Source organism: Chanodichthys erythropterus, chromosome 3, assembly GCF_024489055.1.
Source record: "Chanodichthys erythropterus isolate Z2021 chromosome 3, ASM2448905v1, whole genome shotgun sequence".
NCBI lineage: Eukaryota > Metazoa > Chordata > Actinopteri > Cypriniformes > Xenocyprididae > Chanodichthys > Chanodichthys erythropterus.
In genome coordinates this window covers 59173938-59198770 of record NC_090223.1, presented here as the reverse complement: position 1 = coordinate 59198770, position 24833 = coordinate 59173938, and the positions used below count along the sequence as shown (strand labels likewise).

Here is a 24833-nt window from a genome sequence, read left to right as displayed (position 1 = left end):
CACTTCACAGTTCCCAGATCTGACTCTGAATTCACTGGCTACTCTGGTGCTTTTATCATTTTCAGCATGTTTCTTTAAAGGATCTGGGTGATCTGGTTAACCGGGTGAAAATAACTTACGCCTCACTTGATGTTGTTCCCTCAGAGTTTCTTTCTCTGAAATTGGTCCCAGTTTTCAAGTGTTTATTAATTCATCTTTGGATGCTGGGTTAGTCCCAACACATGCTCTACAGGTGAGCCTGATATGAAACACCAAAAACAATCCTGAGGAGTTTAAATGTAGGATGTCAAAGTCCAAAAATGAACAATGCTCATATTAATCTGCAGATTACACAACATAAATATTACAAAACACACACAAATGTCACACATATTGTCAGTAGCTGTGTCTTTTTATCATTCAGCTTTAACCCTGTGATTATTCAGGTAGGGTCAGGATAGTCAGATCTGCCTCAATCATAAAGTTCTGAAGATCTTCAGGAATGATGGAGAAGACGCTTAAGCTTCTGTTCTGAGGCTCAGTTTAAGGAAAGTCTTACAGGAGGCGGTCATGACAATAAAAACACTTTTTTATTGGTCATGACGATACAAAGCAGATACAACTTAAATCAGCTTAAGCTAAAAAGCTCTATAATCTTCACTTAATGCAGTTCATCTGAGGAAACCTTTCACTCCTCAGACTCTTACATTTCTGAAAACTCATTTTAGTGTATTTCATTTACATTGAGTTCAAACTTTAATTCTTCCTCTCTAATCAACATGTAGCCTATACTGGACAAACTGATCTGTAGAGTTGAATACTGAGCACTGCTTTGATATCTTAAATATGAGCTTTGAGCTTTGTGTACTTTTGTGATAATTGTCTCTTCTGATCTAATTTCACTACTGCAATCAATGTACTTATTATTAGAAAATCAAACTTTCAATTCATATCATATTGCTGTAGTTATTCATCTTTAGTGGTTGATGGTGAGTGTGTGTTGGTTTTTGTATTATTAATGTCATATTGTGAGAAATAACAGTATTGTCTTTCACTAGAGCAGTTTATAGGAGTTTCTCACATATCACTCCAATAATCAGTTTCTAACAGCAAACACTCAGAATAAAGTATTGATGATCCTCAGACTATCAACACTCATTCAACAAGACATTCAGATCATCAGCAGATCATTTCACACTCTTTATTTCATGTCAATAGTTCCTTTTTTCACCTCATTTATTATGCTGATGTCTTCAGATCTGCTGTAAATTGACACTTAAAGCTCATTTCATTGCTGTCAACAGACTGAGGGGATTTGATTACTACAAATATGTACATTTATTTCTGTATTGATGCTTTTAACTGTTTTTCATACTGTGTAGGCATCTTGCACTTCATTCTTGTGCTCCCTCACCTGCATAAGACTGTTCTACAACTTCACATAGATGAACCGGTGCTCTCTGAGTGACATTCCAGCTTCTGTGATATCTGGAAATATGAGATGAAAAGGATGTTTTTACACTGAAAGTTTCAGAACATCCATCAAAGGGACAAGTTACAGTCAGCCCCTCTAGTATGTGGCTACTCAAGTGAGACACAGTTGGCAAAATGCAAGCTGGAAAGAAAAGAAAGAAAACCACTAATTTAGATGATCTGTAACTGGCTGCTGACACAAATGAACAGCAAAATTAGGACTTTCATGTGAACGTACCTTGCTCATGGGTGCAATATCCACCATCTCCGTTAATGATGCATGAGGTTGGAGGAATGGCTTCAAAAAACCCATGAATCACACTTTCCCTGTTGTGGAGAGGCTGTTTTTTGTGATGCAATACATCACAGTCCCCACAGAACCAATCCTCAGGAAGACACTCTCTGCACCTACAGAGAAAATATAAAAAAACTCTAATATAATACATTATTTCAGGGGAATAATTTAAGCTATTGCAAATGTACTTTGATTAGTTGTGATTTGATTTTATAGGACTGCACAGTAGCTCAGTGTTTAGCACTATCACCTCACAGCACAAAGATCCTTTCATTTACTTTTCTCATTAATGTGGTTTTCATCTGGGTATCCAAGTTTTCTATCATTCCACAAGACATGCATCTTAGCTTATAAAGCTCGCCTGTGAGCATTAATTCTTAGCAAACCGACTCTGGGTAATTAAAAGTTTAATATTATTGAAAACCAACCTAATAACAGCAGGCTCGTGGTAAAGGCAACACGAGGGATGAGCAACAGCCTCTTTTGCGATAAGGCATTGTAGATGGTATGGTCTTGCCTCTTTCCAGCGCTCTGAGGCTTTCTGCTGCCGAAAAGACCATGTTGAAGCAGAGCTTCACCACCAAGTGTCCTCAAACTTTATTTAGAAAACAACTCTATTTAAAAACATGCTCTCTGATTATGATCTGTGCTGTGTATGAATACTTATCCACTTTTTCATGAGAAATGCTGTCCAAATGTCCTGTTTGTCATGATGACGTCTAAAGTTAAATCATGAAATATATATATTTTATAATGTAAACAACTAACAACTTCTATTTTTTGTTTCAGATGCTGCATGAGATCATGGACCACCGGCACAGATGGTCCTCAGCCTCACATCTCCAAGACAGGCCAGAGGAAGGTGATGCTCTCAACACAAGGGACAAAATATTATAGTGATGCACAGAATGATATAAATGTGGAGGATGTAGATCATGTTTTACATTGTTAAAGACCACATACATTTTATTTTATATGTAATATTGTTTTGTGTCACCTGAAAGGAGAAAAACACGTGTAAAACGCTAAACAAAATCTCATTCTTTATGCCATTTAGCATAGTACTTGTTTTGCATCTCAGAGACAAAGATGAAAAGAAAATCAATAAATAATAAAATAAAGTGCTATACCATATAATAAAAATAGGATTTTTGAGGTAATGCAGTCTGTAAAACATGTTTTTGCAAAGAAAAATCCAAAGCACACTTGTATACACTAAAATATAATTTTGCCTCCCTTCAGTTACATTTCAATAACTTCTGTTTAGAAGATGATAGATTCATAAAAAAAAAGCTGTCACCCAGTGGAATCGAAGAAAACAATCAGCAGGTTCCTAGAGCAAACAGAACCTGAATTACAGATTTTCGAAGACAGGATTTTGAAAGAATAAATAAATCGCCTATTTTTTTAAGTGCTTATTACAGTATTTTAAGTGCTTATTACAGTATTTTAAATGCATACAATGTTATCTCTTAAGTATTACAATCTGATTTTGTTATTTTGAGGGGTTTTCTGTACAATGACACCAATATTTTACATTTCTCTCACTGTATGTGTGAAGGGTGAACATTTAAACTTTGGTATGTCAAATTCAGGTGGAAATCTAAAATACGCCTCAGAGTGGAAGAGGTTGTCCATAGTGAAATAAGCTAGCTAGCTGCAGGTTAGTGTTAACCTACATTTCATCAACATTTAATCAGTGCAGGGAAACGTTTAGCAAGATATTCATATTAAATCATTGTCCATACTCCCCATAACTGCACCCCTCCCTGTCCCAGTGAAGAAGGCGAGTCAGACGGAGCAAGGTCTAGTGATAGCTCTCAAATAGCATGGCTATGGAGATAAGGGATATTACTACAGACATAATGCCCACAGCCTTAAAAACAAACTGAGAAGATGTATGGCTGAACTGCCAAAAACGTGTTGAGCTGTTATTTGAGAGAAAAGTCTTGGGGTCCAGGAGTCCATTGTTCTTATTTGTACCATGTTAACTTACCTTTTAATTTGATGTCATTGGTACTGTTAGTTTATGACCATATTCCAAACCTCAAAACCTATTGCTTGTTGTTGGGATATATGTGCAGTTATGTAAAAAAATCTGCTGTTTTCATTGTTTTGATATGATGTTAATTTATTTTGATTAAAACGTTAATATATATTTAGATTTTTTCATTTTTTTTAAATCTGTCATTAATTTTACAATAAAAATACATTGTAAATGATTGCCTTAAAGGGATACTCCACCGTTTTTTCATATTAAACTATGTTATTTCCTTAACTAAGACGAGTTGATACATACCTTAGCTTAGCCTAGTTCATTCAATAGAGAATTCAATTGTGACGTCACGTTGCGTTGAATTCTGGGTAACCTTGTTGGTAGACGCCATATTGACAGGATCGCGTGTATCTTCTGGTAGTGTATTTGATACAGTGTTTTGACTTTCTTTAGCGACTTTGGAAAATATCATTATGGTAGGTAATTCCTGCTGCATTAAAAACTGCAATAGCAAGTTTCCAATTTCCAACTCTTAAACAACGCAAAGGAAAACATGTTGAGGAGGTAACGAGAAGACGTCGCATGGCGTGGGTTGCAGCAACAAGACGAAAAGACATGAGTTATAGCAACATCTCTAAGTCAATGAAAGTGTGTTCCCTGCATTTTCAGTCAGGTGAGGCCCATGGTTTGCAATTTTGTTTTTAAATTTCCTCAAAAACCAGGTCGTATGACTTCACTGCAAGTACGAAATTTTTGGTCCGGTTTCACAGACAGGGCTTAGCTTAAGCCAGGAGTGGGCCTTAGTTAAAATAGGATAGATAGAAAAAAAAACATTACTGGTGTGCATCTTAAAACAAAACAATGGCATCAGTTTCCATCAGCTTGTATAACATTTGAAATTGCTGTTTATAGGAAAGCCATCGTATGAAATGCTTGACACCCATCCTGACTGAACGACCCTCAAATCTTCAGGCAAGGGCAGAGACATTTTCAAATTACAAGCACGGTCACACTCTGAAATAACTAATAAGCATTACTCCACAAGGAGTAATTTCTTATCTCTCCAAAGGATGGGGTGGGCGCACCAGTGACAAACGAATTACTGAGAACTGTGGATTTCTGGACAAATTACTGCCAGGTGACTTGGTATAAGCGGATTGAGGGTTTGACATAAAAGAGAGTGTGGGAATGATTTGTGCTGAAGTTCCAGCATTTACAAAGGGAAAACAGCAGCTGGAAGCGAAGGACGTAGAGAAAACAAGACGCATCGCTCACCTGAGGATACATGTGGAGAGAGTCATTGGTGTTGTAAGAAACAAATACAAAATCCTATCATCAACAATTCCCATCAGTATGGTTCTTCCCTGTGAAGGTGAAAATGTTACATTTTTAGACAAAGTTGTTACGGTGTGCTGTGCACTAACATGTGTCCAAGTGTTGTACAGTAATTACTTAAAATAATCGTTCACCCAAATATAAAAATGATCTTATTTACACACTCTCATCTTGTTCCAAACCTGTATGAATTTCATTTTTCAGCTGGACACAGAACATTTGTAAGTAAGATGACTACCATCAGGCGTTTGGTTACCTACATTCTTCAAAATATTATCTTCTGTGTTCAGCTGAAGAATGAAATTCATACAGGTTGGGAAAAACATGAACTATCCCTTTAAATATTGTAGCCATGTGAATTTGTTTGCTGTACATTGAACAGTTTGTACAATGTTTTTGAGGGGAAAAAAATCTTTAATGCTTGACTGAACTGTCTTATGCAACTTTCTACACAATCAAACATAATAAAAAATTTGAAATACAAAAACAAATTACTTCAAATCATGCAAAACATTTAATACATGAATTCAAATATAAAACATAACTTTGTAACAATGTATAATAATGTGCAAAATAACTTTAAAAGTGAGGAAAAACACTGCATAACAAATATAGTTTTCATAGAGTTATCTGGCAGTAAAAAAATACACATTAATCATCAAAAATAAACAAGTGCAAATTAAATAAGCAAATAAATAATCAATATTGTAATACAAAAACAAATTACTTCAAGTCATGTAAAAGGTTTAAATACATGAATTCAAATATAAAATATATAACTTTGTAACAATGTATAATAATGTGCAAAATAAATATACAAGTTAGATAAATTTACGCGTTATCTAACAGTAAACAAAACAAACATGTTAATCATCAAAAATAAGTACAAATTAAATAAGAAAATAAAGAATCCATATTGTAATACAAAAACAAATTACTTCAAGTCATGTAAAAGTTTTAAATACATGAATTCAAATATAAAATGTAACTGTAACAATGTATAATAATGTGCAATATAACTTTACAAGTGAGGAAAAACACTGCATAACAAATATATCATTTTCATAGAATCTAACATTAAGCAAACTAAATTGTAATCAAAGTAATAACTGAACTCAGTTGCAATGTTTAACACAACATTGTACAAAATAACTAAACTTAGTTGATTTAAAAAATGAAATTTCTCTCATCATTTACTCCACCCTCATTCCATCCCCAATGTACAAGAACGTCCTGTACATAGAGGATGGACTGAGGGTGGAGTAAATGATGAGAGAAATTTCATTTTTGAATGAACTACAAACCACATTTGCTTGTGATGCAAGGCGGACAAAACCAGACATCATCTGCTGCAGGGGCCTCCTCAAGTCCAACACAGCTCAGATGGAACAACTGGACCCTACAGTTTTTATCATCGCATGCCACCATGTCTTCTTTGTCCTCAGATCCATTACAGAGAAACCAGAGCTGTTTCTTTGTGTTCTTTTTATCTCTGTTACCCATCTTTCTCACATTTTGTTGAACTTCTCCTAGAGGCATTCTTCTGTTGCTGACTGGTGTTCCAGAGACTTTTTGGGTGAAGTGTTGTGCAATTATCTCAGGAACGGAAACTGCGATGAAAAAATGCTGAGCCTTCTGTAGGTGTTCCCTCCAAAACTCAGGATTTGGATGAATTCTAAGAACGACACAGTCTTTGAGGGTCCAGACCACAAAATCACAGTAGTTGCTGTTTGACACAAATATTTGTGTCTGAACCTGCGTGTAATATTGGTGGTCTTGTTTTAATTGTAGCTCTCCATCAACAAGTTTGAGGTAGAAATCTTTGGCTAAACATGCTTCCTGGATGGTGTTGGCTTTAAACTTGGATGGGCACTTGATCTCAACACAGCCTTTACCACAGCAAGTGCATGTAACTATTCCATCAGGTGATGCACCAACTTCAGGGTAAGTGGGGTTTATGAACAACCCACATGCTGACGCGTGATGGTTACTGTGTTGTGACGTGTTTTTTTAGTGTAGGCTTTTCTTGCTGCATCTTCATGTGTTGTACCCCAGCTGGTGACTTCACATCAGTAGCATAAACAGCATGCATATTAGAGGCAGTGATTCTGCCTGCTCGAGCAGCAAACCAGAATGATGATTTATGCTGTGTACGTGTGATCTTTTCAATTTGTTCAGCCTGTTGTTCTGAAACACAAGCTTGTTTTTTTTTTCCTGGCAGTGCTGTTCCACGATAGAGAAATCGCACTTGTCAAGACTGGTGTCACGTAAGCAGAGAAGGGATTGAACATTTGTGACAGACTGCACAGGATCCTTGAACTCCTCGCAATAATGTGGCAGCACACTAAGTATAGCAGATTTGCCATTAGCTTTATGAAGATCTTCATAGAACTGGGTTAACTCAGAGTGTGTTGGTGGTGGTGTAGTGAGATTCCTGGTACAGGTCCTCAAACCCGGCTTGCTAACAGTCTCCGCATTAAGAAGACAGTTCAGAGATTTCCGTGTAGCAGAAGCAGAAGTATAATCTATCTGGTGTCCTACCTCGCACGTCATGATTTTGCCAAGTGGTTGTTTTCCTGAGACCAATATTTTTAATGATGACCCTGAGACAACAACAGCCTCATCCAATCAACGTTTATGACGTCATCACCGTGTGCCCCCCTGCAGAGCCCGCCAAGGTGCAAAAAAAAAAAAAAAAAAAAAAAAAAACCCTGTAAAACACGCTTCTGAGTGCTCAATTTACAAGGTAAGACTATATGCTTTTTACTTTCCCTTATTAATTTACAGCAGTTAGTTAGGTGATGATAATAGTGAAAATAAAATGATGAACTAAAACAATCTGAAAGAACAGTTTAGGGTTTTTATTTTAATTTATTATTATTGTTGTTATTATTATTTAGTGTGCCTAAGTTACCTATTAAAACGGCTAACGTTACGGACTGCATCTATTATTATTATTATTATTATTATTATTATTATTATTATTTAGCGTGCCTAAGTTACCTATTAAAACGGCTAACGTTACGGACTGCTACTGCTACGTTACGGACTTCTGTTGCGTCCACATCAAAACGCAAAAAATGCGGAACAAAACAGCGCTAGTTTGCACTCCGCGCAGACATTTCAGCTCGTAATTATTAATTCTGTTATGATGATGTCTTCAGTCCGTCATATGAATATGATGACCTCAAGTCATCACTGATTTATTGTTACACGATGATGACTTCAGTCCGTCATATGAATATGATGACCTCAAGTCATCACTGATTTATTGTTACATGATGATGTCTTCAGTCCGTCATATGAATATGATGACCTCAAGTCATCACTGATTTATTGTTACACGATGATGACTTCAGTCCGTCATATGAATATGATGACCTCAAGTCATCACTGATTTATTCTGTTACACGATGATGACTTCAGTCCGTCATATGAATATGATGACCTCAAGTCATCACTGATTTATTGTTACATGATGATGTCTTCAGTCCGTCATATGAATATGATGACCTCAAGTCATCACTGATTTATTGTTACACGATGATGTCTTCAGTCCGTCATATGAATATGATGACCTCAAGTCGTCACTGATTTATTGTTACACGATGATGTCTTCAGTCCGTCATATGAATATGATGACCTCAAGTCGTCACTGATTTATTGTTACATGATGATGTCTTCAGTCCGTCATATGAATATGATGACCTCAAGTCATCACTGATTTATTGTTACACGATGATGACTTCAGTCCGTCATATGAATATGATGACCTCAAGTCGTCACTGATTTATTGTTACAAGATGATGACTTCAGTCCGTCATATGAATATGATGACCTCAAGTCGTCACTGATTTATTGTTACACGATGATGACTTCAGTCCGTCATATTTTGATCTCAAGTCATCACTGATTTATTGTTACAAGATGATGACTTCAGTCCGTCATATGAATATGATGACCTCAAGTCATCACTGATTTATTGTTACACGATGATGACTTCAGTCCGTCATATTTTGATCTCAAGTCGTTATATGAATGTTGACTTGTACATAATATCTCTGTTTTACATCTGTTTTACAATTTTTAGAAAAAGACATTATAATATGCATTGCTTTCTTAAGATCATGGAATTTTAGCTCTTTACATTATTGATATTTTAGCCTTATTGTTTGTGTCCCTTTGGTTTTTAGGTGCTGCACATCAAAAATGGATGAATTTATAAAGAAAACAGTTTACAACGAAGAGAAAATTAAAGGAAACAAAAAAGAGACTAATATAACAGTCCATGTTTTAGAAAAGGATTTGGATACTTATAAATTTATCCAAGAAAGGCTCACCAACATAAACACCTTAAAAGATGGTACCTACAGAAATGTGAATTCTGCAAGTTTGGAAAATCAGAAAAATGGATACTTCTTGTTTACATGTAAACGCTCTGGAGTATGCACACCACGAAGTCGAAGGGCCAAAGGATGTAAGGCATATGTTTCATTTAAAAAGAGGACAGACTGGCTTAACAAGCTTGTTATAGTTGAAAGGATTTACAACATTCATTCAGGACATGACCCAGCAAGTTCTTCTGAGGGTCACTCAGAGAAAATTAGTCAAGAGCTGGTTAAGCATATTCAAGATTTAATATCTCTTGGTGTTAAGCCAGATACAATTCTCTTAAAATCCCATGAATGGTCGAAGGAACAAGGACATACTGATCTCAACAACCGAGCATATTTTGTCACCCCAAAAGACATTGAAAATATTCGGACGTGTATGATACGAAAAAATCAGCAACACAAAGATGATGCCAGCAGTACCACGCAACTTCTTGAGGGCCCATTCAAAGACTCTGTTATTTTTTATCAGCCTTATAGTCCTCAAACAGATCTTGTCATGGTTCTACAAACACCATCCATGAGAGACAACCTTCAAAAATATGGACAAGATATTGTTTTTATGGATGCAACACATGGTGTGAACCAGTATGGCTTTCCTTTATTTACATTAGTTGTAAGGGACAGTCATGGTCATGGCATACCCGTTGCCTATATCATCCTGGGAAATGAAAAGCAGGCCACGCTTCAGTTGGCACTGGAAAAGCTGAAACCAACATTTTCTGTTGCTCCAAGGTAATACAAACAGATATAAACAAATTAAACTGAAATTATTCAATAATCTTTTGTGTGTGTACAGGCTCTTAAAGAAATAGTTGCACCCAAAAATGAAAATTCTGTCATCATTTACTCACCCTCAAGTTGTTCTAAACCTGTAATTTCCCAACCTAGATGTCGGCTTCAGAGCAAACCTGTATTGATTTATTAACTGCCTTCTATGATTAGCCTACAGTTGGTGTTGATCTCAGTGCATCTACAATGTACAAATTGGTTTGTAATTTTGATTAGTAACTTTTTAAAGACTCTAAATAACACAAGGTATTTTTTGCCAGCAAACATCTATGATACGATATATTTTTTCTCTGCTTTGAAGCTTAAAATGTTTTTATTTTTATTAGGTGCTTTATGGTTGATAAAGACCAAGCTGAAATCAATGCCATCCAAACAGTATTCAGTGAGTCAGACGTTCTCCTTTGTTGGTACCATGTAACACAAGTAAGTAGTACTAAGTTGAGATTAATTGGCTTTGATTTTTGTTCCTTTTAATAGAAATGGAATATTATTCTATTATTGTAATATACTACAATTTTCAATGAAAGCTGTTCTAGGTTTTACTGCAGTTATTCTCTAGCCACTGTAGGTAAATAACTAATGAATGAATAGATATAAAATAGCTTAATTTCGCATTGCAAAATATCCCTTGCAGAATATGCAGAAATGTTAATCATTTGAACAAAATAAAAAGGATCATGATGAATTTATAAAAATGACCCAGTTGAAAAGTTTAAGTGGTCAAGTCAAGTCACCTTTATATATTTATATAGCACTTTTTACAATGCAGATTGTGTCAAAGCAGCTCTACAGAGAACTGTTTTTGTGTTTTGTGATGGTTGTTCATGAGTCTCTTGTTTGTTCTGAGCAGTTAAACTGAGCTCTGTTCTTCAGGAAAATCCTCCAGCTCCTGCAGATTCATCAGTTTTCAAGCATCTTCTGCATATTTGAACCCTTTCCAGCAGTGACTGAATGATTTTGAGATTCATCTTTTCACACTGAGGACAACTGAGGGACTCAAACACAGCTATTAAAAAAAGCTTCAAACATTCACTGATGCTCCAGAAGGAAACACAATACATTAAGAGTCAGGGGGTGAAAACTTTTGAACATGATGATGTGCAAGTTTATCTTATTTTGTATAAAGATCTTTTTTTTTCATTTAGTTCTGGAAGCAACAGAAGATTCTTGCATGTTTACCAGAAGAGAAAAAAAAGTATAATTTACCCTGTTCATCCAATTCAAAAAGTTTACATCCCCGACTCTTAAGCCGCACACACACTTAACGATTGTGATTATGAATGTAAGACCGATTATGAATGTAAATTGATACTTATGACTGATCGCGCTCAAATGCGTCCAGTCAGAGTCAGTTGCGTTCAGTCTGCGGTTACAGTCGGTGTTCAAATTCCATGTGTAAGTATGTAAATCTGCTTCAGTCGCAGGAAACATGCTTTAATGCATCGTGTTTCCTTCTGGAGCATCAGTGAATGTTTGAACCTTGTTTAATAGTTGTGTTTGAGTCCCTCAGTTGTCCTCAGTATGAAAACACAGATCTCAAAATCATTCAGTCACTGCTGTAAAGGGTTCAAATATGCAAAAATGCTTGAAAACTGAAGAATCTGCAGGACCTGGAGGATTTTTCTGAAGAACAGAGTTCAGTTTAACTGCTCAGGACAAACAAGAGACTCATGAACAACCATCACAAAACACAAAAACAGTCATGGATCATCAGGTGACCACACACAGTATTAAGATAGGGTATTTAAACTTTTGAACTGGGTCATTTTTATAAATTCATCTATTTTTTTTATCTTGTGGGCTTTAAGTAAACTTCTGTTATGTGAAATACTTTTTTCAGGACAGTACTTATTCATATTTATTATGCAATACTTATGCAAATTATTAATATTTTCCCACCATTTACTACACACAGGCAGTAACTCGTTGGCTGTCAAGATCTGAATCTGGTGTATGTGGACCTGAAAATGCTGATTCAAGGGCACACATCATGCAGTTTATGGCTGAGCTGAAGTCTTGTTCCACGGTGTGTTGCTTTGTTTATAGTGCAATTGAAGCTTGTAGTCTGAAAAGTCTTTTTGCAACTTTGGTAACAAACTTGCAACAACATGCAGTGCCATGCAAAATATTTGAAAAACCCTTACAAGATGTCAGATTCTTAAATGTTGATGATTAGACTGGCTTCATATAAAGTTTAATAACTGAGTATCAAATCAGCATATTAGAAGGATTTCTGGAGGATCATGTGACATTAATTACTGGATCACAGAAAAAAATTATATTTTAAAATATATAAAAATAGAAAACATTAGATAATGTGCTTATTAATGTTACAATTATAAACAACTTTAACTTTAATTTAACATTATATAATGATTAACAATCATTATTTCATGTAAACTAAAATGGTTTACAGTTGTCATTAAACTTTCAATACATATAATCATGCACTACTTGAAAATCTACAAATGATTTTAACGGATGTTAAAAAACTTTAATTTTAACAGATGTTATAAAGGATTTTTTTAATTATTGTAATTGTTGTACTTTTTATTTTATTTTATTTTTCTAAATTGTCATATTTGTTCTATCATGTTTCACATAGGCCTAAATGGTTTCAGTATAATCAATCAAGAACATGGCCGATTCTCAGTTCACTAACAGCACATTAATTTGTACAAATAACACAAAGCATGATTTTCTTTGTATGTTTTACAGGAACATGATTTCAAGAAAAAAGCTGAGATGTTTCATTGCCAGTTCAAGTACTTAAAAGATGTGTGCAAGTACTTTAGGAACCACTGGGAGCCAATTGGTCATCTGTGGTCTAACTTTGGAAGATGCTATAAGCATGGAGACTCTGACACAAACAATCTAATAGAACGGTATATAACATTTTTATGCATGTTCACTTCATTATTTATTTGTGGGCTAGCTGAAAGCTAGCATAGTGCTTTAAGTAATTTGTTTAAATATAGATGCAAACTTCTCACCTTTTTGAGAGCAAAATAGGTCACCTATGGGATCTGCATAGATCCAATGATAGTGTTTTTATTGGGGGAGGGGGGTCTTAAGGGTACTTGTGAAGGGTAAATAAGGGGATACAGAACTGGTTTCAATAAGTACTGTACACATTATTTCCTTTACTCTTTACTTTAAAAACTGTCTATTAGGGGTAAGATATATATTTGAGGTCTGAGATGTGGGAACGGTGAAGAGAGAGGGGGCAAACAGTATTGCTGTCTAATCAACCAATACTGTCTTAAATAGCCTACATAGCACTTCATCTTTTATAACATGAGATTTTAACCAAATGTTGTTTTTTATAAAATTTCACAACAATGTAATCATGAAAATTGTGTTTTGGACATGTAGAGTAATAAAAAATAAATAATAATAATAATAATAATAAAAACTTAAAGTAACTACAAACAAGCATGTAAAGCAAATAACTTGTGTGGAGCATGCCCCCGCTCCACGCAATGTTATCTTTTTTCCCCCTTACCTGTTGGCATCCCAGTTTAAAAGAGTGCATTGTAATAGTCTCAACCAGTTGTTGTTCCTCATTTTGATCTCTCTGCTTTTCTTTCTTTAGTTTCTTCCACCGTTTAAAATACCAGTTTCTCTGTGGTATCCGAAATCGTAGATTGGATCATCTGATTGATGTACTTTTGAACAAAACTGACAAGTACTTCAACATAATACAAGATTTGCAGTCTGTTGGGAGGGTCTATAACCCACTGGACAGCAAAATGGAAGAAATAAAGAAATCTGCTCAGAGGATGCTAGACAAAGGTTGGGCCACTACAGTCACCATAGCTTCAACAGAAACATACATGTACAACGTTCCATCTGAGAATGATCCACATGTAGTTTACTGTGTTTGCCCTGCAGAACAGTTCTGCAGTTGTGTAGCTGGTACAAGAGGACGTACATGTAAGCATCTAATTTTATTAAGTCTTCTCACTTGTGGTGGTGGTGATGAGACTTTTCCAGACATGGACACACAACTACAAGCCCATGCCAGCAACTTGATTCAAAAGAAAAAGTATACCATTTATGCAAAGCCCCCAAAAACAATAGAGGTTGAAAGCTTACTTAGAAGAGCAGTATCAAAACCATGTGTTGTAACAAATGTTTGTGACTGTTGTACTTTCTCCTATCATAAAAAATGTGCGTGTCTACTACTTGCGAAGGGACTTTTCAATGAAATTACTGAGACATCAAAAGATGCTACTGACAATTCAGTTGAGCCTATACAAAATGAAATTATGGATGAAGATAGGCGTAGTGCAACTATCAGGAAACTGGAAAGCATACTGAAGACTCTACAGACATGGGAGAAAATTCCTGAGGATATTGCTCATAAAGTCAATGAACTAGAAGTGCAAACAAAAGAAGTAAATGTGAACTTTGAAAGATTTGGGAGACTTTGTGATGCGGACAAGTCACGTAAAATACGTCCACTGTTTGCAAACAGAAAAAGAAAAGCTGACAGAGGTGCTGCCTCTGAGACAAGGAAAGATGTCACATCAAGTTTTCCTGTTAAGTCAAGAAGAAAACACAAATCAGTCAGTGCTTCAAGAAAATACAAATAAGGTTTTGAAAAGTCCATTTTATTCAAATGCATTTTTGCCATTTTATCAAACTTTGTATTTGTTCTCCACTACATCTATGAGTTCTCCAGTAAAAGTTACTAGAAAACAATTGACTATGAAAATAAAAACCTTGCATTTTGTATTCAATGCTAAAATTTAATAAAAAATCAAATCAAATGATCAAATCAAGTTATCTTAATTTTTTGTTGTTGTTTACAATCTGAGCTGATAGCACCCACACATTAGTGCACATGTGCCCCTCATGGTCACTGAGATCATTTCAAACAGTCCTCTAAAAAGGAAAAGAAAACATCGGCCGCTGTAGGCCCAAAGCGGTGAGTGGCCAAATCCAGTTCTGATTCAGGACCAAGGTTTTGCACATTAATCTTCATTCGTTCAATGCTCCTCCTGCAAATAAATTAAAATGTTCATGTTACTTGAGTGACTACACAGACAATGGTGGGTAATACCAGAGCTGCTGCGAAATCAGTTGTCTGTTATGAATCAGAAACCTGGGATTGTAACTCTGTTTCATCATAGCCCTAGTCTTGAGGAATATATGGAATTGCAATACACTTGACTGATTGGGAACCACTGAACTAGAGAATGAATCTCTAGTTCAGTGGTTCCCAATCAGTGATCCTCCCGGGTAAATTAAAATGAATTTAAATATATTAATGTAATTAATTAATTTATTAATATGTTACTTTTAATACATTTAATTAATTAAAAATACATTTAAAACAAGGCACCCCATCTCTCGTATGTATTCTGTGATTGTTTTGGTTTAGCCCAGGCTGTTTCTCATCGTGGTGCTGTGAAATACAGACTGAACGGTGGTTAAAAACACAAACTCTCAGTTGGAAAAAGAACCTGTGTCGCTAAAAAGCTTTTGATGGATTACGATAGTAATGAAGGTAAAGACGATTACAGTGACATACGGCAGCCGTACATTAGTAATGTGCAAGTGCACAATTATTGATGCACAAACAAACTGCATGTGCGCTCACTGATCACTACATCGTATTTCTGCATGAACACAGTTTAATATATTTATGTAGTTAAAGTAATTAATGTATTGTGAGTGTTTTGTAACGGATGCTTGCCAAACAAGCATGTTTTGGAGAAGTTTGAGAGGATCAGTGGTGTTATATGTGTTATGTCAATAATTCTGCATAGTTTTTAAATTCAGTCCTTTGGTATCTCCCTGTGGTCTTATTTTGTATGGCAAGTTGACTTGTGCTTATTTAAGTTACTTTATTACTGAGCAGAGTAAGTACTTTTGTAAAGAATTTCTGCAAGTATGTTTGCAAAACAGAATACTGAATGTTTAAATCTATCTTGAGATTCTTCTTTAAAAAAATGATAACATGGGTTTTAAAAGTAATAACACTAAAATACAAATGTTTTGATTCGCAGTATTGATTCGGAGAGGAGGTGGGCCTTGGTGTAAAAAAAGTTGGGAACCACTGCTCTAGTTGATTAATTGACCAGTTGATACAGGGTCTAGACAGCAGGCTGAAAAGGTTTGTACTACTGTAATATAATAAAATGCACATTATGCCAATTTAGTTTAACCAAGGGTAAAGACATCTCCAAAAAGATTACATTTTCTGTCCTCAGAGCAAACACTTGTAGAAACTGCTTTCCATATTCTGTAAAACACTAAAAAGTAAGGACATTTTGCCAATGGTCTTTAATTAACAACAACATTCAAGATGTCCAGTCCTTAAAATATTAAAATGCATTTAAATGTCTAAAGCTGCGGACACACTTAACGATTGTAAGGCCGATTATGAATGTAAATTGATACTTATGACTGATCGTTCAGTCTGTGATTACAGTCGGTGTTCAAATTCCATGTGTAAGTATTTAAATCGGCTTCAGTCACAGGAAACAATCGCTGTGTGCTGAGCAGTTTTAAGCCATGCACACACTTAACGATTGTAAGGCCGATTATGAATGTAAACTGATACTTATGACAGATCGCGTCAGAGACAGTTACGTTCAGTCTGCGATTAAATTCCATGTATAAGTATTTAAATCGGCTTCAGTCGCAGGAAACAATCGCTGTATGTTGTGCACAGTCTTAGAATGTTTTAGCTAGTCATTAAATGTGTGCCTAGCTTAAGCAAAGCAGACCTGAGTTCTCAAATTATGATTCAAAAAGATAAGAATGTCAGGTTGAACAGGATGTTTAATTCTTCTTTTTAGGATGACAATATTGACATACTGCGTCACATTTTAACTAATTTCTTATAAATAAATAACTAAAATAAAGGTGTAACCATTAAGATATTCTAAGACTTAATAAAGAGAGAGAGAAATAGAGCTTACACAGGCATACTTACAGTGTTGCTGGGATGTCCTCTTGGGGTATCCCAGAAAGTAGTTTCTCTTTCGGCACATGTTTGGCCAGTGCCATGCCAAACCCCTTGGCAATGTCTTCCGCCTCTCCCTCTGTTAAAGTGCTGAATATTGTCACCTTTGTCTTTGCCTTTCTAGGCTGCTGCAGCACATTGGGTGGAACATCTTTTTTGCCAACCTATGTATGAACAAGTACAGTGTAACAGATGCAAAGCATGAGTGCAGGGCTCATGTACCAGGCTTCTGAATAGCCATGAGGGGCTGTGTATGATTTGCTGTCACTAATAATTTAAAATGTTGTGCTTTGCATTTAAAGGTGCTCTAAGTGATCCTGGGTGGAGTAACTTTCTGTTGACGTTCGAAGTGTTGTCAAACAAAACAGAGGCTAGCTAGACCCTCCCTCTTCCTCCTCCTCCCCTCCCCTCCGTGCTTCCTGAAACAGTCATGAACGCGCATTTAAAATCATTCTTGTCGGTTATTGGCTGGAGCATGTTTATTATTTTTCGTGGTCCAGGCTGCACCAGGTAGTTTTCATTGCCGTTTTTGGAGCTTGTGGTGACAACAGAGACCGCGTTTTTTTTTACAGTGTGTTCAGGGGACAGGCAGCTAGCGTATAGTGAGGAGATGTTTGCTGTATGTGACAAAAAATGTTTTGGCCTAAAAACACATGGCATCGTTTAGAGCACCTTTAAAAACAGCATAGACATTTATGCTTCTTATAAACTGTCAGTACTGGAATTAGATTTACTCATCATTACATCTTATGACTGTTTTTGTGCTTTTATACTTAAATGTATGCATATAATAGAAATACAAACCCTTATCAACATTCGGAACATGTTTGTGGACATGTTTTCTCCTTTGACCCTCCTCCTCAACTCATCTTCATCTACCTTGTAGGTCTTTCCTTGCGCTGTTAGCCTTCCTAAAACTTTGTACACTTTACTTTCTTTTTCCTCCACTCCCTTGTCTTCCCTATGTTTTTCTTCATTGTGCTCATGCTTCTCTTCCTCCTTGTCCTCCTCCAATTCTTCCTCACTGCAACAGGCCATAGGTTTTCCTATGGCCTCCAACATGGATATAACTGTCTCTTCTGTTCAAAAATATGTCAGAACCCATGTCAACATCACAGGTTTACAATGTGAGACAGTATACCACAAATATAATCAACACTTGTTTCCAAGCAAACAATACTTGTTTCTAACATACCCTTTAAACAAACTGAACTCAAGACACTCCTAGGTGTTTCTGACATTACCTAGCTTTATTGCAGCAAGCTAAACTAGATAAAAGATTAAATGAAATGTACAAATAATTAGAGAAAGTTCATAGAGCCAATATATTTGTTTAAATTAACTTGATTTCGTCAAGGTAAATGCAGTTGTTAGAAACAGCATAGTTAATCAACATATACTGCATTTAAGCTATTGACCTTATTCCTGATGAGCCTACTGCGTTTTGAATTGAGGGTTGTACTTCGAGTTTGGTGAACTTCCATTCAAAAAGACTGAAACAAATTGTTTCAAATCATGAGGTTGCCCTACAAATAAAGCTAATCCGTCAGTTTGACTGAATGAGCTGTCAATATTTCTTTCATGTTTTATTTTAGACATCATGAGAATAACGTAACACTTGGTATTTTAACGTAACATGTTATAACAAGAATATCTATGGCAAGAGCTCTTTTCAGTCGCTGCTTTCTATCCTTGTGATTATTTACTTTAGTCTCTTTGTATTCCGCTGTAATATGAAAAAGGACAGCATATGCTGCACATTTGTGGTCTGTTCTTATATTATTTACGATATATCCCATTAATAATTCACTAGAATGCACGAAGAATCTCTTGCTTTTCTCCTCAACGTCTCTTTCCAGGTATGTTTTCACTGGTAAATACAATCTGTAAAAATGATGGAAATCACTTTGAAATAGTATCGCGCAATGCTGACGTTCATGAACATTTTTAATAAGGCAATGTATATTACATTATACAGATATATATCACTATAGTTATGTTCAACCCGTCTGTTATTTCTGTGGAAAGAATCGTGCTTTTTCATGGCCTGTAGAAAGTACCTTGTTGATGCTTTCACACTTTTAAATGTCCTTTTAATGTTCATTGGTTGAAGGGTGAGTAGAATAATGTCATCTCATTGTACCCAGTTTAAAAATAAACATATTATTGTGTTCATAGAGCGAGTCTTTCATTGATTGTTTACAGCTTAACGGACGTTACTCCCATAATTCACGCAAAGCGCCATGGGGCATAGGGATAAGGTGGATACTGGATGGTATATGAGATGCAGTATGTTACAGTAAATAACATCAAATATAGAATATATATAAAGTAACTGTAATAGTGTAAATGAGATTTAGCCGAAGTTCACTTAAGTCAGAACACATTTAAGAATTTGAACATTTACCATGTTGTAGTGCAAAGCCTTCTGCAGATCCAGAGGGCTGGACAACCTGGTCTGGGTCAGCTGCATTAAAATAAACAAGATATAAATTAGTGAGATAATCTAAAAAGAAATTTCTTCATGACTGGTGCAAGAAATCCAACCAGTCAATAACAAAACAGTTACCCAAGTGTGGTGCAGTGTCTGGTGCAGGCAAAGAGATTTGGGCCAATGGGATGCTGTCATCTGTACAGAGAGTAATACAATACACACAATTTGGTGACATCATCTACAACAAATGTGCTTATGACTAGTGCATAAAGACAACACCACGGTCATAAAGAAAACAGTGCCCCAGTGCAGTGCCTGTTTTAGGTGTCTACTGTTAATGGAATGAGTGTGTGAGTCTATGTGTATATGTATCTATACATGCACTCACCGGCCAAAGAGACTGGGCAGATGAAAAATAAATCCACTAGTCAAGCACTTTATTACTAGCTTAAACAATAAATTGCCTTTTTGTGTTACATATACATATGTAGAGTCCCTCCCAACAGAATGCAGTAGACCTCTCCATGACCTCTGAGATTTATTCACTAAACAGAAAATCTAAACACATTTGGAGTTTGGCAGGTGTTCATTTTAAACTCTGTATAAACGCATTGTAGAGTATGTGGACTGAACAGGACAAAAGAGATATAAAGTATTACCTTGACATATGTAGCACATGGGTGTGGCTGCACACTCTACATGCAGCACTGCCCCACAGTTACATGCCACCTTAAAGAAAAATCAGAAAAATACAGAAAAATCATATATACAATAGGGATGTGAACCATATATATACGGTGGCATGAAAAAGTATGTGAACCCCTTGCAGAATCTGTGAAAATGAGAATGATTTTAATAAAATAAGAGGGATAATAAAAAATGCATGTTTTTTTTATTTAGTACTGTCCTGAGTAAGATATTTTACATAAAAGATGTTTGCATTTAGTACACAAGACAAAACAATAGCGGTATTTATTAAAATAACCCCATTCATAAGTATGTGAACCATTGATTCTCAATACTGTGTGTGGTTACCTGATGATCCACGACTGTTTTTGTGTTTTGTGATGGTTGTTCATGAGTCTCTTGTTTGTCCTGAGCAGTTAAACTGAGCTCTGTTCTTCAGAAAAATCCTCCAGCTCCTGCAGATTCATCAGTTTTCAAGCATTTTTGCATATTTGAACCCTTTGGCTCTTAATGCATCGTGTTTCCTTCTGGAGCATCAGTGAATGTTTGAACCTTTTTTAACAGTTGTGTTTGAGTCCCTCAGTTGTCCTCAGTATGAAAACACAGATCTCAAAATCATTCAGTCACTGCTGTAAAGGGTTCAAATATGCAAAAATGCTTGAAAACTGATGAATCTGCAGGAGCTGGAGGATTTTTCTGAAGATCAGAGCTCAGTTTAACTGCTCAGAACAAACAGGAGACTCATGAACAACCATCACAAAACACAAAAACAGCCGTGGATCATCAGGTAACCACACACAGTATTGAGAATCAATGGTTCACATACTTATGAATGGGGTTATTTTAATACATTCAGCTATTGTTTTGTCTTGTGAACTAAATGCAAACATCTTTTATGTAAAATATCTTACTTAGGACAGTACTAAATAAAAAATAACATGCATTTTTTATTATCTCTCTTATTTTATTAAAATCATTCTCATTTTCACAGATTCTGCAAGGGGTTCACATACTTTTTCATGCCACTGTACCTATTATATTATTATAGTTTCTGTAGGCGTAGGGGTGCACATGATGCAGAATATCACTTTCAAATGTGAAAACCACACTTACTTTCTTTCTCCCTGCAGCACTTTTGGTACAAATTCCACATGTTTTTGTTCGATCTGTAAATAGATATATGTATATATTAAAAAAAGTTGCTGTTTTTTTGTTGTTGTTGTTTCACATTTTTAACCACTTGCCCCATTTCTGGTTTCATGGATTGATGAACAATTTATGCTGTGCTTATTCATATATATATATATATATATATATATATATGATATATTATATATATATATATACATACATATATATACATATACATATATATATATATATATATATATATATATATATTATATATAACATTTCCATCAATAAGGCACATACCTAAAGAGTGAAACAAAAGTGAAGCTAGGCGCATTCTCTCTTCTTGAATTGCAGGGCACTGGAAGGAGGTAATGCAGCCACCATTTTTCATAAATTCAGTGGCAAACTTCAAGGAAAACAAAAGTATTTTTTTTTTTTTTAATGAAAGCAAGATAGAAAGATATTTGTCAGAATCAAGTATTGGCACTTTAATGTAACTATGTACAAGGGAAGTTTATGTATGATACTAGGTTAAAATTCAATTGGTTAAAAACACATGCCTGCAGTGATCTACACTTGGTAACAGAACTTAACTTACTGCAAGTGTGTGGATGCCACATGACACTGAATCTGTTTGCAATTCATGTCTTGTGGTTTTGAGGTCCCATTCTCCTTTCACTCCCCTAGAAGCTGCAAATGCACTGTAATGAACAAAATCACAACTGCCGCTAGCATATAATATATATATAATAAAGAGTTATATATATATATATATATATATATATATATCTCAATCATACGTGTGTCAGTCAAAACTGTATTTCAGCTTTTGTGTCTCTGTAACAAATTTTACAGCTTAATTTACAGTGAGAAGTACTTGTGCTTGTCATGTGAGCATGATTGTGCAACAGTGGGACTGTATACTGTATATAGTGAGAGTTGTGAGGCAGTTGGTTAGAAATCGGTTCATTGGAAAATTACTTGAGGCAACATAGTTCTAATGGCAGGTATTTCCATTTATATAAATTGGCCCTTAAAGGAAAAATTATGTATGATAATTAGCACATTAGACAACTGAAATCACTATAGTAAACAAAACAATGAATACCTACCACCAGTGTTGAGCAATTTTTTGGCACTGCCACTCTGTCTCCCCAAGTGAATTAAAATAGGTGATGCACCTTTCGTCAACATTGCAATGCTAAAACAGAAATATTTGAAGTTATAATAACCATAAGACAATTATTGCAATACCATTCACTGTGCCTTCTGTCCAAACACGCAGCCCTGACATGCTCCAAGTTCTATGATCTAACACCTCTGCAAACTGCACCAGATTACCAGATCCTGACACTCTAGAGTTTAAAGTTATGTAGGTCTGAAGACACATGTGGTGTTTAAGACAATTTTTTTTTACATAAAATAGAAGGCTTTGGAAGTGGTAAAATGGCAGATAATAACTAAGATTATTGTATATAGGCAAGAATAAATCCCAAGATTTTTTTCTCCATATTTATCACCTGATGTCACCTGTTGGAGTTTGGGTTCTTTGCCGCTGTCAGCTTTGGTTTGCTTAGTTGGGGACACTATTATTGATCTGCCTGCACTGACACCATTGTATGTGAACTGAACTGAGCTAGATAATGACATCACCGTTTTCTCCAGTGCTGATATATAGATAAATTAACTAATTATTGATTTTTACAATGGAATGAATCAATACTGAATTTATTTAAGCTGGACAATGACACACTTTTCTTTAAGAGCTGCTGTGCAGCCAAAATTATACACCAGTTATATCTGTAAAGCTGCTTTGACACAATCTGCATTGTAAAAAGCGCTATATAAATAAAGGTGACTTGACTAGACTAAACCGAAACCCATGTGTGAAAATGTTTTATCCTCATAAAATTATGAGGATAATTTTATCCTATGAAAGGTTTACTCACAAAAAAGCTCCAGTGATTGCCACCCTCAAGATACACACCAAACACCTCTGTTGCCTTTTCCAAAATGTTATTCTGTAATTCAGAGAAATAGAAGAGATAACCTAGTGCATTATGAAAATCATCTACACAATCGGAATGCTGTTTAATTAAGCTCACTGAAGCCAAGCAGCTATTCTTTATACTGAACATAACACCTTAAAAAAATGCAGGTCAGTAGAAGAACCATCGCATCATACCTTGAGAAAATAGTGGCTCTTTGCCCTTTTGGATCCATCCAATATTTTTGTGAGGGCCTGAGAATTTATATGAACAACACTTGGGCGATCCTGATTTGAGGTAGAACAAAATATCATTTTCCATTTCAAAAGAGTTAAAGAAACATGAAAACATGAGTTAACATGAGTTAAAGAAACATGATTCACATCAAGCCTAACAGTACAGTTTACAAATTACATTTCTTTGCATATCGTTTAGACTTTTTATTTAATTTTATTTTGTTATGCAAGTTACTTTTTGTTACTTCAAGTTATTGCTGATAAAATTACACCTACCTTGCTCAGGACATTACATATGGAATCCATGACCTGAAAATTTCAAGGAAATATGTGAGGTAAAAGAATTTAACTATTTTGGCAAGCAAATAAATATCTTTGTGAAAAAAAACATGCAGAACTTACAGATTTGAAGGCTAACAGTGGACAGGAAATGTGTAAGAATTGACATAACTTAATATAAGGATGATAATTTACCTCATCAGAAACCTCACTGTCGTTCATTAAAGTGCTAAAACTTTCCACTTGGATTTTATATGGCCCCACACTTCCTACAGTGAACGTTGGCCTCTTATTTTGGAGACACCTTAATACCTTAACATCTACAAAGATGAAGAAAAAGTCATAAATTACACATTTTGAAAGCACATTGGGTTTTCATTAAAATTAATAATTAATAAAAATAACATTTAAAAAAATGTTAAAAAAATGCCCTGATAACATTGCAAAGGTCTGTTTATGACAATTCCAAAAAAAAAAAAAAAAGTTAGATTACATTAAATGAAGTCATACCTTCCATTGTGCACTCTTATTGCCACTTGGTGTCCTTTAAATACAGAAGCAACAGTTAGACAGTTAACACTATTAAATAGCCATCAGGAAAAGAAAAAATAAATATCTTAAAAACATTGCACTGAGTTTTATTCATCTGGAAATCTTGATTCTAATATGTTAAATAAACACTGAAGTGTTCCAGATTATTGTCATTCATGTTATGAAACTGAACTGTGTTTAACCAATTAACAGAAATATATAGCAATTTCATTGTGATCAACATCATGGCAAGTCTGGTGTAATAAGACACTATGTGACAGCATAAATCAGTGATGACTTGAGG

The 24833-nt window shown here is 35.3% G+C and overlaps 1 protein-coding gene and 1 pseudogene across 1 annotated transcript; one reads left to right on the top strand and one right to left on the bottom strand.

The window, feature by feature from the left end:
- Positions 1–24833, bottom strand: part of LOC137006055 (zinc finger protein 721-like) — a 970851-nt pseudogene that overhangs the window by 547281 nt on the left and 398737 nt on the right.
- Positions 10595–14201, top strand: LOC137014063 (uncharacterized). The gene is made up of 4 exons (XM_067378180.1): positions 10595–10684; positions 12177–12287; positions 12980–13146; positions 14156–14201. The coding sequence occupies exons 1-4, from the start codon at positions 10595–10597 to the stop codon at positions 14199–14201; spliced, it is 414 nt and encodes a 137-aa protein (XP_067234281.1).